The 14,516-nt window shown below is 49.9% G+C and overlaps 2 protein-coding genes across 2 annotated transcripts in view; both read left to right on the top strand.

The window, feature by feature from the left end:
• The window catches only part of SF3A1 (splicing factor 3a subunit 1), a 28,957-nt gene extending 25,646 nt beyond the window's left edge, over positions 1-3,311 (top strand). Inside the window, exon 17 of the mRNA XM_032883397.1 lies at positions 3,114-3,311. The gene's annotated coding sequence lies outside the window, so the exon portion shown is untranslated. The remainder of the gene's footprint in view (positions 1-3,113) is intronic.
• A 146-nt stretch (positions 3,312-3,457) lies between these two features.
• The window catches only part of TBC1D10A (TBC1 domain family member 10A), a 30,770-nt gene continuing 19,711 nt past the window's right edge, over positions 3,458-14,516 (top strand). Inside the window, exon 1 of the mRNA XM_032883398.1 lies at positions 3,458-3,741. Within this exon, the coding sequence (XP_032739289.1) occupies positions 3,533-3,741 (209 nt within the window). The 5' untranslated portion in view covers positions 3,458-3,532. The remainder of the gene's footprint in view (positions 3,742-14,516) is intronic.

The raw sequence follows: 14,516 nt of genomic DNA, 5'->3' as shown, positions 1-14,516 counted from the left end.
GCCACAGGACTCTGCGGGGCATTCCTTTGGATCGATCATTCTTTCATTCACTCCTGCTTTCTCACTGCAGTCTAACTGTCCCGTTCTCTGAGCCTGCTTCTCTTTCTCCCAGATCCCTATAGAGAAGCTTCCTTATTTCCATCTATTCCCCACCTGCACTGGCACCCTTGCCCCCAGCACTCTCCATACCTTCCTGACCCCGCTTTATTGTCCTTTTCACACACACGTTCTTCCTCTCTGCTTTACCTGAATTTCCTTTTCCTTTCCTTCTCCTGATGTCCTTCAAATAAACTATTGATCCCGGTCTTCATCTCTTCTTCACTAAATATCAGATAAAGAGCTCTGAAATTGAAGTAAAGAAATAGAACAGTGAGAGTCTGCTATGTGCTGGAGGCTTCAGAGACAGCTCGTGTACTTCACCAAGTAATTGTTGCCGTCGTTTTGTTCTCCTTGTGTTTTGAGTCAGCTCTACTCCCAGTGTGGTGCTTGAACTCAGCCCCAAGATCAAGAGTTACATGGTGGGGCGCCTGTGTGGCTCAGTGGTTAAAGCCTCTGCCTTCAGCTCAGGTCATGATCTCAGGGTCCTGGAATGGAGTCCCGCATGGGGCTCTCTGCTCAGCAGGAAGCCTGCCTCCTCCTCCTCCTGTCTCTCTCTGCGTGCCTCTCTGCCTACTTGTGATCTGTCAAATAAAAAAAAATGGGGGGGCACCTGGGTAGCTCAGTGGGTTAAGCCTCTGCCTTCAGCTCAGGTCATGATCTCTGGATCCTGGGATCGAGCCCCACATCAGGCTCTTTGCTCGGCAGAGAGCCTGCTTCCCTCTCTCTGCCTGCCTCTCTGCCTACTTGTGATCTCTCTCTGTCAAATAAATAAATAAAATCTTAAAAAAAAAAAAAAGAGTTACATGGTATACTGACTAAGCCAATTAGGTGCCCCCTCACCAAGTAATTATTGACTTTCTTATTTTTCAGAAGAGGAAGCTAGGGTTCAGAGAAGTTAAGCAATTTTACACAGGAACGCCCTGTTACTGAGGGGCACAGCCATGAGGTAAAGTCTCTTAAGCCATGTTCCATGGGTTAAATTAGGTAAACTCCCCTGCTGCAGCCGCAGACTATGGTGGGAAATATTCAAGAAAATAATGGATTTGGAGTGCTTTGCAAACTGCAAACACCATCACTCCTGGCTTCCACCTACTGAGTACCTCCCTGTGCCAGATGCTTAGCACATATTATCACACTAAAGTCTCAGAACAACTTCCCTAAGGAGGTACATTTTCCAATATTTCCATTTTGCAGATGAGGAAATGGGCTGAGAGAGAAGTGATTTAAGGTACACAGTGACAGCAGGGATTTGAATCCTGGGTGGTCTTGTATAAGAAAATTAAAAGCTGGGGCCTCCTCAAAGCCTTAACTGGAGAAACATTTACTCTCCCAGAGATGGACACCCAGGTGCTTTTTACCTGTCACCCCCACCCCAAATACACTGTACATGTGCCCTTATAGAGCTGAATGTGTTTGGGATATGACCCTAAGACCAGAATTATGAACTCTCGGGTTGTGAATACTTTGCCAGGCTTGAGGCCTCATATCTGGTCCCCTTGCATCTGGCTCCTCTTTCCCTTACTTGGGAAAGGCCCACATCCCCATGCAAGTCCCACCCTGACCCTCCTACAAGCTGGGACTAAGAACCTACCACTGTCTAGAGCCATTGGAGAGGAGGAATGTCTTCCTAGACTGAAAGTTAAAGACCAAAATAGCCTGTGCCCACTCCCATGTCTGCTGTTGCCCTGTTTATGGAAAACCAGAAGCCTATGGAATGTGAAGACTGCACAGAGAAGTCTTCAAGAATGGGCCATGTGGCATCAAGGAAACGGCTGGTGAAATCACTCAAGTCTTAGGACCCCAACCTGTCCCACCCTGGCAGCTCAGGCCTGGCTCTTCCAGTCTTTTCTTGTTGTCTGTCTCCCTCAGGTCTACTGGGAATATCAGATGACAGTGTGGTTGCTGCATATAAAGTACTGGGCTTAAGTGAGCAGTTATCATTATGGCTCCAAGAGTTGACAATCTCTAGGGTGAGAAGTAGGTTTTTGGAGGTAAGGCTGTATAGATACGATTGGTCCGTGCCTCCTGATATAAGCTGTTGTTGGTAAGAGCTGAGTTCAAATCCTGCCTCTGCGACAGCTATTGCTGGGACCTTGGGCAACCGATTTTACTTCCTTACACTTAAGTTTAACTGTAAAAATGGGACAAAATTGTGCCTACTTCATTGCAGAAAGATGATAAGAAGATGTGACCAATTTGGAAAATAGCTTGCCAGTTCTTCAGAAGGTTAAACAGTTACCATATAACCTAACAATTCCCATTCCTAGGTATTTACTCAAGAGAAATGAAAATACATGTCCATACAAAAACTTATTCCTCAGTGTTTCCCCAAAATGGAAACAACCCAAGTGACCGGCACTGACAAATGGATAAAATGTGGAATTTGCATTTGGTGGAATATTACTCAGGCACAGAGAAGAATGAAGTACTGATACATACTACAACATGGATGAATTTTGAAAACATGCTGGGTAAAAGAAGCCAGACACAAAGTCCACGTTTTGTAGGATTCCATTTGTATGAAATGTCCAGAAAGGGCAAGTCTATAGAAATAGAAAGCAGAATTGTGGTTGCCAAGGATGGGGAGTGACTGCTAATGGATAGGAATTTGTTTTGGGGGTGATGAAAATGTTCTAAAATTAGGTTGTGGTGATAGTTGCACAGCTCCACAAATATGCTTAAAACCATTGAATTATACACTTTAAACGGGTGATTTTTATGGTAGGTTATGTCTCAAGCTGTTGGCAAAAAGATTACAGGAGAAACTATATAGAACTTGGGGCAATAAGTACTCAAAGAACGCTGGTCATTATTCTTATTAAATAGGTCTCCCAAGAGCTAATTTAAAGCCGTAAAAGCAGGAGCAGGGACGCCGAAACTTCTAGCTCAGCCTGGGTCTTTAAGCCACTGAGTGTCTCTGGGCGAGTCCCCGAATCCTCAGTCCATCTTGAGTCTTCCCAGAGCGACTCATAAATGAATGGGTGAAACCATCCCTTCCCATATCTCTTGGAGAGGAGCCAGGGATTCAGGAGGCAGATGCGGAATCCCCAGCGCACTTCCTCAGCTTCTGACTGAGCTGCGCTGCCGGTGACAGGCGGGCGGGGACAACCGGAAAGGCCCTGGGAGTTCTTTCAGGTAAGCTCTGTTGATTGACAGCCCGGGGGGGAGGGCTCCCGGTGACGGCTGCCCCGCCCCCTCACGTCGAGTCGGTTGGCGCCAGTCTAAGGGAGGTGGGCGGGCCCTGGGGTCCACGGCGCCCATTGGGCGTGGGGGGAAGCTCCCGAGAGGGCCTAGGGCCCCGCCCCTGGCCTTGCGGCGGCCAATGGGTGCGGCGCATGGGCGGGGCGTCGGCGGCGTCGGCGGCGGCCCGGAGGCTGAGGCGGCTGAGGTGGCTGAGGTGGCCGCTGGGGCTGAAGCGGCGGGCGCGGCCGGGATGGCGAAGAGCCGCGGAGAGAACGGGCCGCGCGCGCCCGCGGCCGAAGGGAGTCTGTCGGGGACCCGGGAGAGCCTGGCCCCGGGCCCCGACGCCGCAGCCGCCGACGAACTCAGCTCTCTCGGCTCGGACTCGGAGGCCAACGGCTTCGCCGAACGCCGCATCGACAAGTTCGGCTTCATCGTGGGCTCGCAGGGCGCGGAGGGCGCGTGAGTAGCGCCGGGGCTCGGGGCCGAGGGCTGGGGCTGGGTGCGGAATCCGCGCGGGGGCCCTCGACGCGGACAGAGCCTCCCTCTGGACGGACCGACATGTTCCCGTCCCAGCCTGGGACCACCGATCCTCCCCTCCCTGCCCCACTCCCACCTCCTCCCTAGAAGGACTGACCAGCCCCTCACTCGCGAGCCCCTTCCGACCTAAGGACAGACCGGCCAGTCCTACCTCCCCCTTGCCCCCGCCCTCCAGACACATTGACCCGCCCCCAGGAAGCGCCCACAGTGCCCTCCTCCCAACGGCGAGACAGGAACGACAGACACCTGGCCCAGCCCCACTGGGCCACCGCGGCCTTAGGCCTGATTGACTGTGCCTAACGCCCCCCACCAGACACCTTGGAGACTCCCAGATGGCTGCCCCTCCCCCGACAGATATCCTCTCCACCCCCATCCTTCGAGATCCACAGATGCCCTGTCGCGACCCTGCTACCCCCACACCAGGGAGATACCTTAGTCAGACAGGACTTCAAAGGAACAGACCGCCCTGCCCTCATTCCACTCCAGGACAGACTGACCCTTACCTCAAGACACGCAGACTTCTGGGTGGACTGGACTGACATTGATCAGCTCCCTCCCAGACAGTCCCACACTGGGGCAGAGAGTCCCTTCTGTTCAAGGAAGGGTCACAGAATGCTCTCCTCCCCCTTTAGAGGCAGATTTCTCTGTCACTGGCAACAGGTGGGCAGACACTCCCCCTTCCCAGTTCCTACAGGGTGACAGTGCCTCACCTCCAGGACGGACTGTTGGTTGCCTCTGTGTATGCTGTGGAAACACTCACCTCCTCCCAAAACACAGACTCAAGAGGGCAGTCATAGAGCAGGGTCCTGCTGTAGTGCACCCTGATCCCCCACCCCCAGAGCATCCAGGATCCAGCTGGCAGGCAGAGAAATGTGAGGCAGTGAGGCAGCATCTTCTCTCCAAGCTGGGTTACTGGGCGGCCACACTGCCCTACAGAACCCTCTGAACCTGGTCTGCACAGAGATCATATGTATAGGCTCGCGGTCCCCTTAAGAAGGATAGACTCCAGACCCCACTCCCATCCCAGCTGTCCTGTCACATGAGACTAATGTTCTGCACAAAATTGACAAGGCTCCCTCATGGTGCACCTCCCCTTCAACAGAGAGACTCACACAACAGGGGGCCCACAGGACTCAGCCAGACCCCTACTCCATATGATCGTTTCTCCCTTTCTCTGACTGTCCAAGTTTCCCCCAGCCCCTCTTATGACTTAGGAAAGTGCCTTTACCGTCTGTTAAGAACCCCACCCACACAAGCAGCCCCATAAAGGTCACTTCCGGGATTTTAACCAGTCCTAAAGCCTCGTATTTACTAGGCCTGCTTCTCCTTTGGAGAAACGTAGCTCCCTCCCCTAAGGAGAGTTCTCTCCTATCCACTGGATCTGTCTCTTCCAGCCTCTACCCACTTGCTCACAGAAGAGCACCCCTTATTCTGATGCCTCACCTTGATTTGATGCTTTGTCACAGCTCCCTAGGGATTAGCTTGTGAAAAACCAAAGGACACTTAGGGTGTGTTTTTTGAATTGAGGAGCAGTCACTAGGGATCAGAGCCCTGAGAGGGATGGGGTCTTGAGAAGCGGGAAAGGAGTTACCAGTTGCATTTGTGGGTTCTTGAAAGGAAGAGTTTAGATTTGCTGGTGAGTTCTAGGAGGTGAGAATTCCTACTATAATCTTATAGGCAGTTAACCAGATATCAGGGTACAGAGCAGTGTGATACAGGGGAAAAGGCCAGACTTAGGGAAAAATATCATACTTGCTGGCTGTGTGACCTTGGGTAAGATCCTGAATCTCTGAGCCTATTTGCTCACCATAAAGGACAACAGTAACATGTACTCCCAAGATTATTGTGCGAATTAAATGAATTCATATATATGACAGTGCCTAGCACAGTGCCTGACCCACATAGTGGCCTAGAAAAATGTCAGTTTCCTTTCTTTTCCTTCTAAGGATCTGAGAATTGATGAGAAAAATGAGGGCGTACCTCTGGCATTTATGAACAGAGAGACGCCCCATTGGGAGCACCTCCCTTTGGCTGTATTCCCTCACCAGGCAGCCAGACATCTGTCTTCTCCCACACTCCAGCCACAAACCCAGGCTTTGCAAATGCCCTCCTCATCGCTGGGTTTATAGAACTGGGGCTGAGGTGGGATTCCAGGTTCCCTCCTCTCTCCCTGCCTCATTTTCTTGACCCTGTTGATCAACCTAAAATCTCTGGTGTCTGAAAACTTGGCTGTTCCCTTAGTTTATATTGTGGTTCCAAAGATGCCAAAAGTAAGTCCCTGCCCAAGGCCAGAAGAGGGGAAGTTATGGGAAGTTTCAGGGTGACTGCTTTAAAGCTAATCTCGTGGTTAAGGGCTAGGAGTCCATGTGCTATCCCAGAGAAGTGAAACATTAGCACTGATGGCTGCATGGAAAGGGCAGGGACTCTGGATCCAGATTAAAGGTCCATTTCAGCCACCCTGGACCAAAGGTTGTCTCAAGATGATCAGTTTTGGCAGTTGTCAGGGGCTTAGGGGGTGGGGAAGAAAGCAGATCAGAGGCTACCCTGCTCAGGTAACTGTTAGGTGCCTGGCATGAGTAGATTGTAAAATCATAGACTGTTAAAATTGGAAAGGATCTTAAGAGATTGACCCAGCTTAGCCCTTACTCTTATAGACGAGGAAACTGAGGCTCAGAGGGGCCTCTTAAGATCACACAGCATATTAGTTGGCAGAACTAATGAATCCAAGGTTTCTGATTCCTAGGTCAGGACAGTTTCCATTGCCTTCACCATCCATTAATATGGCCTATGGCCCCAGCAGAAAATCAGGTGCCAGATAGGTGGAACAGAAGGTTCTTTGCAGGAACCTGCCTGCCCACATCTTCCCTGACTTAGCTCAGCAGTGTAGGAGGCTAACAAGGACAGGCCAACAAGGGTAAGAATATGCTATCATCACCCATTTGTTAGAATGATCAGCTTGAGGGCTGGGACCAGGCTTATTCACCTTTTTCTACTCAGGCCTGCAGAGAAGTATGTATTTAGTATGTATTTACTGAATGACATTTACTGACAGACATTTCAAGTCAGAAGGCTGAAAGTGACCTTAGAGATGGCTATCTTCATACAGAGAGGTAAACTGAGGCCTGAGAGAAGTGATTAGCCTCACCTCATCAGTCTATTAGAATCAGAACCAGAAAATGAGCCAAGAACTCCTGATTCCAGCCCTAGGCCCTTTACAGTTCTTCACTTGTCTGTCTTTTGAGCCTACTCTACAGGATACCTTTGGTGAGCCTGTAATAGTCCCTGCTTTCTTGTGAGCAATAGCTGGTAAGTAAGGAGAGACAAGAAAGCAACCAGCCAGGGAAGGGCCCTGTGGTTGGCATGGACATAGACAGAGGTGCTGACAGCATTAGTTCGTTTGGCTTGGCTGGGGCTGACCTGGTTGTTGAAGCCCTGGAAGGACCAGAGGAGGAAAAAGAAGTGTTTGCAGCAGGAAAGGGTGGGAAGAGTGGTGTTACCTTTCCTATCATTTTGGGGTAGGAAGAACAGATCTATATGGGAAAGGACTTTCTGTAGCACAAAGGAGGTAGTCAGAGAAGGAAGGATACCGGTTGGATACCAGGTCTTCTGGGCCAAGGGAGATGGCCTGAGAGATGTGGGTTCCTGACCTCCCTCTTTTCCCATGTGATTGCCAGGACTGGCCTGCTAAGGCTGGAGCTTCCCACCCAGTTTCAGTCTACTCAGTGCTGCAGGCCAGATGAGGTGAGGAGCTATGCTTTCTGAGATCCCGTGGGTGTTGGCTTCCTGCTAGGGGAGAGAGGGATCTGAGCTGGGTCCAGAGAGAAACATCTGGAACAGTAGTATTGTCTTCTGCTGATTCAGTTCTCCTGTCCCCTGGGCCCTCCACTATTCCTAGCCAACTGTGGCAGCCCTGTGGCTTTGGAAATCATAGAACTGGCTTAATTAGCATCCCTATAATTTGGTCTATGCCAGTTTTTGTTGGGGCAGGGCCAGGGCCCTCCTGGCAGGCCAGAGCCTGTCTCCCTGACTTCCCACCACCTTCTCCAGCTTATAAGCTCAGAGCATCCTCTTTTCTTGAGCATTATGGTTCCAGGAGAGCATGGAACTGGCAATGGAGTGGTCCCTGGGTGGTCCATCTGGAAGGAGGCAGCTGCAGATGTGGAGCCCTGGTCTATGACTCTAGACCACAGGCCGTCCATTTTCTTTTTCTCTAGCTTCAAAGGAAAATCTGGTTTGGTGGCCTTTGTGGGTGTTCTGGGGCCTCAGACAAGGCTTGACTTGGTGAAGCAGGAGACCAGTGCACCATCTGCTGCCCTGGGAAGGTGCCTGTGTGTCCGCCTGCTAAGAAATCCTGAGCTGTGGGAAAGAGATAAGGCGGTGGAGCCTACTTGATGTTTTGTCCTCCCAGCATCTGGGTCTGAAACAGAACCTCCAGAGGACCAGTGAGGCCTGGCTCTGGTCCAGCTACCCCATCTGTTTACACTGAGGTGGGGGAAAAAGATGCTTTGTGTTTCCCTCTTTACACAAAATCTCTGGAGTCTGTTTGTCTTTGTGACTTTGGACATGTTGCTTCACTTTACTAGGCCTCAGTTTCTCACTGTGAAATGGTTGTGATAATACTGATTTTTGCGAGGTTTACAGGAACTGATATTTGAAAAGAGTCTAGCACACTGTAGGAAATCAGTAAATGTTCTTGCTGCTGCTTCTGCTGCTGCTGCTGCTGCTGCTGCTGCTGCTTCTCCTCCTTCTTCTTTCTTTTTTCAGTAATCTCTATACCCAACATGAGGCTTGAACCCATTACCCTGAGATCAAGAGTTGCATGCTCTTCTGACTGAGCTAGCCAGGAAACCCTGTTCTTGCTCCTTTTTAAGATTGGAATGGCTAGTGGTTATGTCTTTTTCATTTTCTACTTGCATCTCTAGATACAGTGATGAGTGTCAGTGGGGTTCATTCCCCTGTGAGCAGGAGTGAACTGTAACCAGTGTTGCACCCTCACTTTCCCCTGAGAGGGGTAGTTATCCCCATTCTATAGGTGAGCATACCAAAGATCTGAGAAGAAAGTTCCTGAGGTTTGCCAGCTGGTAAATGGCAGAACTAGGTCTGGAACCTGTTTCTCAATGCTAAATGCAGTGACTAAGCCTTGCTTAGGTGAGATGACAGGTGCTCACTAGTCCCTGAGGCCCCCACACCCAGAGCAGGAGTTAGCAGGAACTTGGCTACCTCTCCATCCTGGTGTGGAGGGCAAGGTAGGTCTTATGACAGCAAAAGTCCATAGCCAGCCAGGTCAGAGAAGGACCCAGTGAGAAAGATCCTTGGGAGGCCCTGGAAGCATGACAAGATGAAGCCTGGTCTAGCCCTCCCATAGGCCAGAGTCCATGCTGCATTGCTGTTGACCCCAAAATACTGCTGAATGGTCATCTGACTTTGATATTCATTCTGTGCTTTGTTTCTTTGTAGCTAAGGCAGGATTATGCTTCCTGTACAGGTGAGGAATCTGACCTTTGGAAAAGCCTTGCAGTTAACAATGGAGCCAAATTAAGGAGGAATCCCAGATCTTCTGATTAGGGTAGCCCAGGGCTCCCCTACATGTCACCCACGGCCCATTCTCTTCCTGACTCTCAGCCATTTGAGCCTCCAGGCTAGGATACATTGTCCACCAGAGCAGAACCCAGCCATTATCCACCTATTGTCAGTGCCCTAGCTGATTACTTTATCCTGCAGGCAATACATATGAGGAGGAGGACACCTCCTTTAGAAGCTTTGCTCTTCCGGGCCCAATGACCCTCCCTGGCAGGGAGGAAACTGTCCTGCCTGCCCCACTGGCAAACCAACACTCCTGATGCTTCACCTGCTTAGAAGCCTCCTATCCAGGATTTCAGGGCAGCTGCCAAGTTTGGCTTTAATCTACCTCACCTTTCTCTTTCCCTTCTTCATCCCACCCCAGTCTCTGCATGCCCTCTGCAGCTCCTCTGAGACTGTCACAGCTTACTTCTTCACTGCTCATCAGGTAGGGAAGTAGGCAGCAGACTCAGGAGACTGGGAGAGAAAGCCAAGGCTTACTTTTGCCAGCTTATTCATCTTAGTAGTGATTTTATTTACCAAACATTTATTTATTTATTATTTATTTATTTTTAAAAGACTGTTTGTTTATTTATTTATTTGGTAGAGATCACAAGTGGACAGGCAGGTGGCAGGGGGTGGGGGGCGGGAAGCAGGCTCCCCGCTGAGCAGAGAACCTGATGGGGGTGGGGGGCGCCGATCCCAGGACCCTGGGATCATGACCTGAGCTGACGCAGAGGCTTTAACCCATTGAGCCACCCAGGAGCCCCTACCAAACATTTTTGAGCATCACTCTGTCAGCCCCTGTGATTGGGACAAGGGATACAGAACTGAACAAAGCATTTGTGTCTTGTTGCCCTCAAGAGGTTCACAGACTTGTTGGAAAATAGAACCACAGGCAAATCATTACATTGTTGAGCAATAAAGACTATAGTTGAGGTGTGTGGTTTCTTTGAAATATATAGGAAGAGGCAGCCAGCTCCACCTATAGGAGCCCAGGATGAAGTGACATTTGATCCAGGCCTCAGAAGGAGCAAGGAAGGGCATTTCATTGGGTGGGAGGGTACCTATCTGCAAAGTCCCCCTAAACACCGGCTGTTTGAGAAATGTAGTGTACCAAGAGCAGAGGTGACAAGAAGAGAACAAGGCAGGAGGAGGATGTGAAGCAGGGGGAGACTAGGAAAATAGGTTGGGAGGACCATGCCTAACCTTGAATGTCAGACTGAGGCTTCCTTTGTTTCATCAAGGTCAGTCTGGTGCTGGTATAGAGAGCAGCTGGACCGCAAGCAGTGAGATCAGTTGAGGGAGTTCAGGATAGCCCAAAAGGGCTATGGAAAGGCGTGGAAGAGTTTTGGAGCTATGAGGATGAAGAAGCCAGCAAATCAGCAAGGCTTGATGCCTGACTGGCTTTGTGGACTGATGGGGAATTGGGAAGGCTTGAGGCAAGCTGAAGTGGCCCTGGCCTCTCACAGAACTTTGCTTTGTCACAGCCTCAGGGTCCCCTAGGTGCCTGGCATGGCTGGTATGCCCAGAACAGATCAAGGGGTTCTTTGTCTCTCTCCAGTAGGAGAGCGGGTTAGCTGGCCTGGTTGGGAGGGGCTGGGTGAGTGGTACTGAGCTTTGTGCTCTCTGCCGGGTAAACATATTGGATGGCAAAGAAAGCTACAAGGAGAGCCAGACTCTTCTCAAAGAGAGAGGGGAAATGCCTGAGGGCATGGAAAATCAGGCATAAGGTGGCATGCAGCTGGAGAGGGTAGATGTGGGGCTTTGGGTATAGATAAACTGATCAAATCTGCGCAGATGGCAGCCAGGGCCAGCTTGATCTCACCCTGAGTCTTTATCCTATTCCTGGAGCTGGGTCCTCAGCTGGGGCAAGTGAAAATAAGTCCTGTACCTATAAGAAGGTGAACACCTTAGCACTTAGGGGCATCGCCAGTCATTTCTCAGAGGTGAAAGATTCTGGCTGGAAATGTGGGTTTAGGCCAGTAGTGGGAAAAGACTGTGAATGAGGCACAGGAGTCAAGGTGCTGGTGTTGGCTCCACCACTGACCCTTATGGTGTGTGACTTAGGTATGTCCCCTCTCCTGACCACGAGACTGATGCTCCCTGTTTCTTACTGAGCTCTTACTATGTGTGCAGCTATGTGCTTGGCTAGGGGAATGCAGACCTGGTCTTGCCCTCCAAGGGACTTAGAGCCTAGCAAGGAATTCAGATATTCAATAGGTAATTAAAGGCGTGGCCTGTGTACAAAAGGATCGTGAGGATCAAATGAGGTAACTGGATTAGGAGCATAGCATATACAAAGACTGCTGAACAGGGGTCAGGAGACCTGAGTCCCTGAGCCTCCTCGAGCCTCCTCCTTGGATCCCTAACTAGTTGTGTGACCTTGAGAAAGTTGTTTAATCTTTGTAAGCTACAGTTTCCCTCACATATAAACCAAGGCAGTTTTAATGGGATGATGCTGAAGAGCTCTTTTGCTTCTAACATTCTGAGACTGACCTTGAAGTATATGAAAAGTGCTTTTTTATGAGGTACCATGCAAGTGCATAGGGTCGTCATGGCACAGCCCACAGAGGCCAGTTCTTCCAGCATGCTCTGTTCTTCCTGTAGAGGATCTCTCTTTGTGTGTAGGACCAGTAGCCCTCATGTCTTTAGGAGTGTAATCAAATCAAAGGATACTTTCCTTTGTCTAGCTCCTTAGTGTGCAAGTGCTTTCATTCCCATTGTCTTGCGGTAGTCCTTACAGAAGCAATGGGAAATCTGTAGGGTAAGTTTTATTTTCCCTGTTTGCAGCCAAGGAAACCAAAGTTAGGCAAGTGATGGAATTGGGCCTGGAACCCAGGAGTCCTCCTTTCCAGTTTTCTATCTTACCAAAGCTGGTGGCCACTGTGTGACCTCTCTGGCTACTCCCTGTCCCAGCTTTAGGACTTCAGTCCAAACATAAGTGTCTGTGCTTCTGGTAGGCATCTCAAGTTGTTTGAGGTGTTGTGATGAATGGTACACTTTCTGTCCCAGACCTCCACACACAGCTCCTCACATGTACCCTAAGACAAGATAAGACCAGCTGGCTATTGAGGGGGCCCAGGAACATAGTGTGGAGAACTCTTGTTCCTCCAGAGTGCAGTCTGGACCCTGGGCTCTGTGTGTCCAGGAGTGATCTTTCCCAGCCAGACAGTTTTGGAGGATGCTGCTTCCTTTCCTTCCCCTTCTGTCTTGGTTTCACAAAAAGGGAGAACCTGAATCTGGGACCAGGAGAGCCTGGGTTCAAGACGTCTACCAGTAGACCTGATTTCAAGTCCTGGCTCTGTCACTTTCTAGTCATGTGACCCCTCTGAGGTAAATGGCCAGTTGGTGGCACTGGGAGAAGAGGGGGTGTTATGAGGATAAAGAGAGGTGATGTCGGTAAACACCCAGCATAGTGTGTGCCACAAAGTAAAGGTACAGGGTGGCTCTTAAAATTCGAGTGTGAATTGTGTGAATTCAGGCCTTTGGCATAATGGTGAAGATCCAGATTCCTTCATGTTCTCTGCTTACCACCCTTGGGGCCTCAGGGGTAAGGAGTCCCACTCAGCTTGTGGTCTGGAGCTTTCTGGCCTCCCAGGGCAAGCTGGGAATTCCCCCCCTCCCCAATCAGTTCCTCTTTGAGTCATTTGGAACAGAGTCCTCAGGTGACCCTGACTTGGAGGATCTGATCTTCCTTCTCTTTGGTCTGTGAAGATAAAGCAGAAGTGAAAATAGAGGTGTGTCTGCTGAAAAATTCAACTTGAAGCCAGCAACCATATTGCTGCTTGGGGTCTAAGCCCTCCTGGGTAATGACAGTCACTTGGGGAAGAAATCAGAACTTGCATCCTAATTGCCACCACCCTCCTTCTGTACTCCATGTGGACTTTGATCCCAGGCTTCCTGTCCTGCCTCTGAGTGACCCCTTCCATCCTTCCAGCATAGTCACATGATAGGGCCATTGTACAGAGAAGCCTGCATGGTGGACCAGGCTGGACCATCATAATCCCCATTTTACAGGGGGAGATACCAAATCTCAGAGAGGTAAAGTGACTTGCCAAGCATCACAATTTATGGCTGTGAGTCCACCAAGTTCCCTGGGATCAGGGCTTGTGTGCCCACAGGCCAGTGGTCAGCACTCTGTGCTGGAGTTGAGTGACAGAGTAGGAGAAGAGCGGGGCCTGAATTCATCACCCAGGACTGTCTTTGCTCACCTTGGACTTTAGATAGTTACTGGCTTGCTGAAAACATGTTTCTTCATCTTTGGAAGGTGGTGGGGGTTGAGGGGTGATAATTAGAGGACCTGTTTCATAGGCTTGTTGTCAGGATTAAATGAAATAATGTAAGTTAAGTGCTGAGTACCATGTCTGTTGCATAGCAAGTGCCTGGCAAGTGCTCTAACAGACATTAGGTTACATTAATTGAATATTAGAATTGTAATGTTATAAAAGGCTGTCATCAAGCACATCTGTGTTCAGCCTTGTGCTGGGCTTCAAGGAAGATCCAGAGCTGGTATCAGGCCAGAGAGGAAATGTTCTTTATCAAGTACTTTCTGTATTTTACCCACCTGATCTCAAGGTAGAAGATAGTATTCCCATCTCACTGTGGAGAAAACTGAAACACAGAATTCCTGAGATCACAAAGCTAATGATTCTGTCAGCACACATTTATTGGGCACCAGTTCCATACTGGCTCTGTTCTAGGCCCAGGACACACTGTGGAGAATGAGATGAGCAGAACCCTCCAGGAGCACACCTTCTCATGGAATGCTGCCTCAGCAGAGCGATGGTCGGGTGGAGAAGCCTTACCTGCTCCACTAGACTGCTCACATTCCCTAAACAAGCCGTGCCCTTTTCTGTTAACTTGTGCTTGCTCACGCTGGGTCTCCTGCCTGCTGTGACTTTTCCCCTTTCTTACCCTGGCCACTTCCTGTCACCCTTTGAAGACCATCTTAAAAGTCAGCTCCCCTTTAAAGCTTTACCTAAATAACCCCCAACCACTATCACCACCTTGGGGGCTTCTTGTAGTTTCCTAGCACTTTCCACATACTTCTGTGATAGCACTTCCATGTATACCAGTTATCCACTCATCCATCTGTCTCCTCTGCCAGATTGACCTCTTCAAGGGCATTTTATTCT

Source organism: Lontra canadensis, unplaced genomic scaffold, assembly GCF_010015895.1.
Source record: "Lontra canadensis isolate GAN:19392208 unplaced genomic scaffold, GSC_riverotter_1.0 scaffold87, whole genome shotgun sequence".
Classification (NCBI taxonomy): domain Eukaryota; kingdom Metazoa; phylum Chordata; class Mammalia; order Carnivora; family Mustelidae; genus Lontra; species Lontra canadensis.
Note: the sequence above shows the minus strand (reverse complement) of the source record. Positions and strands in the feature narration are given on the sequence as shown.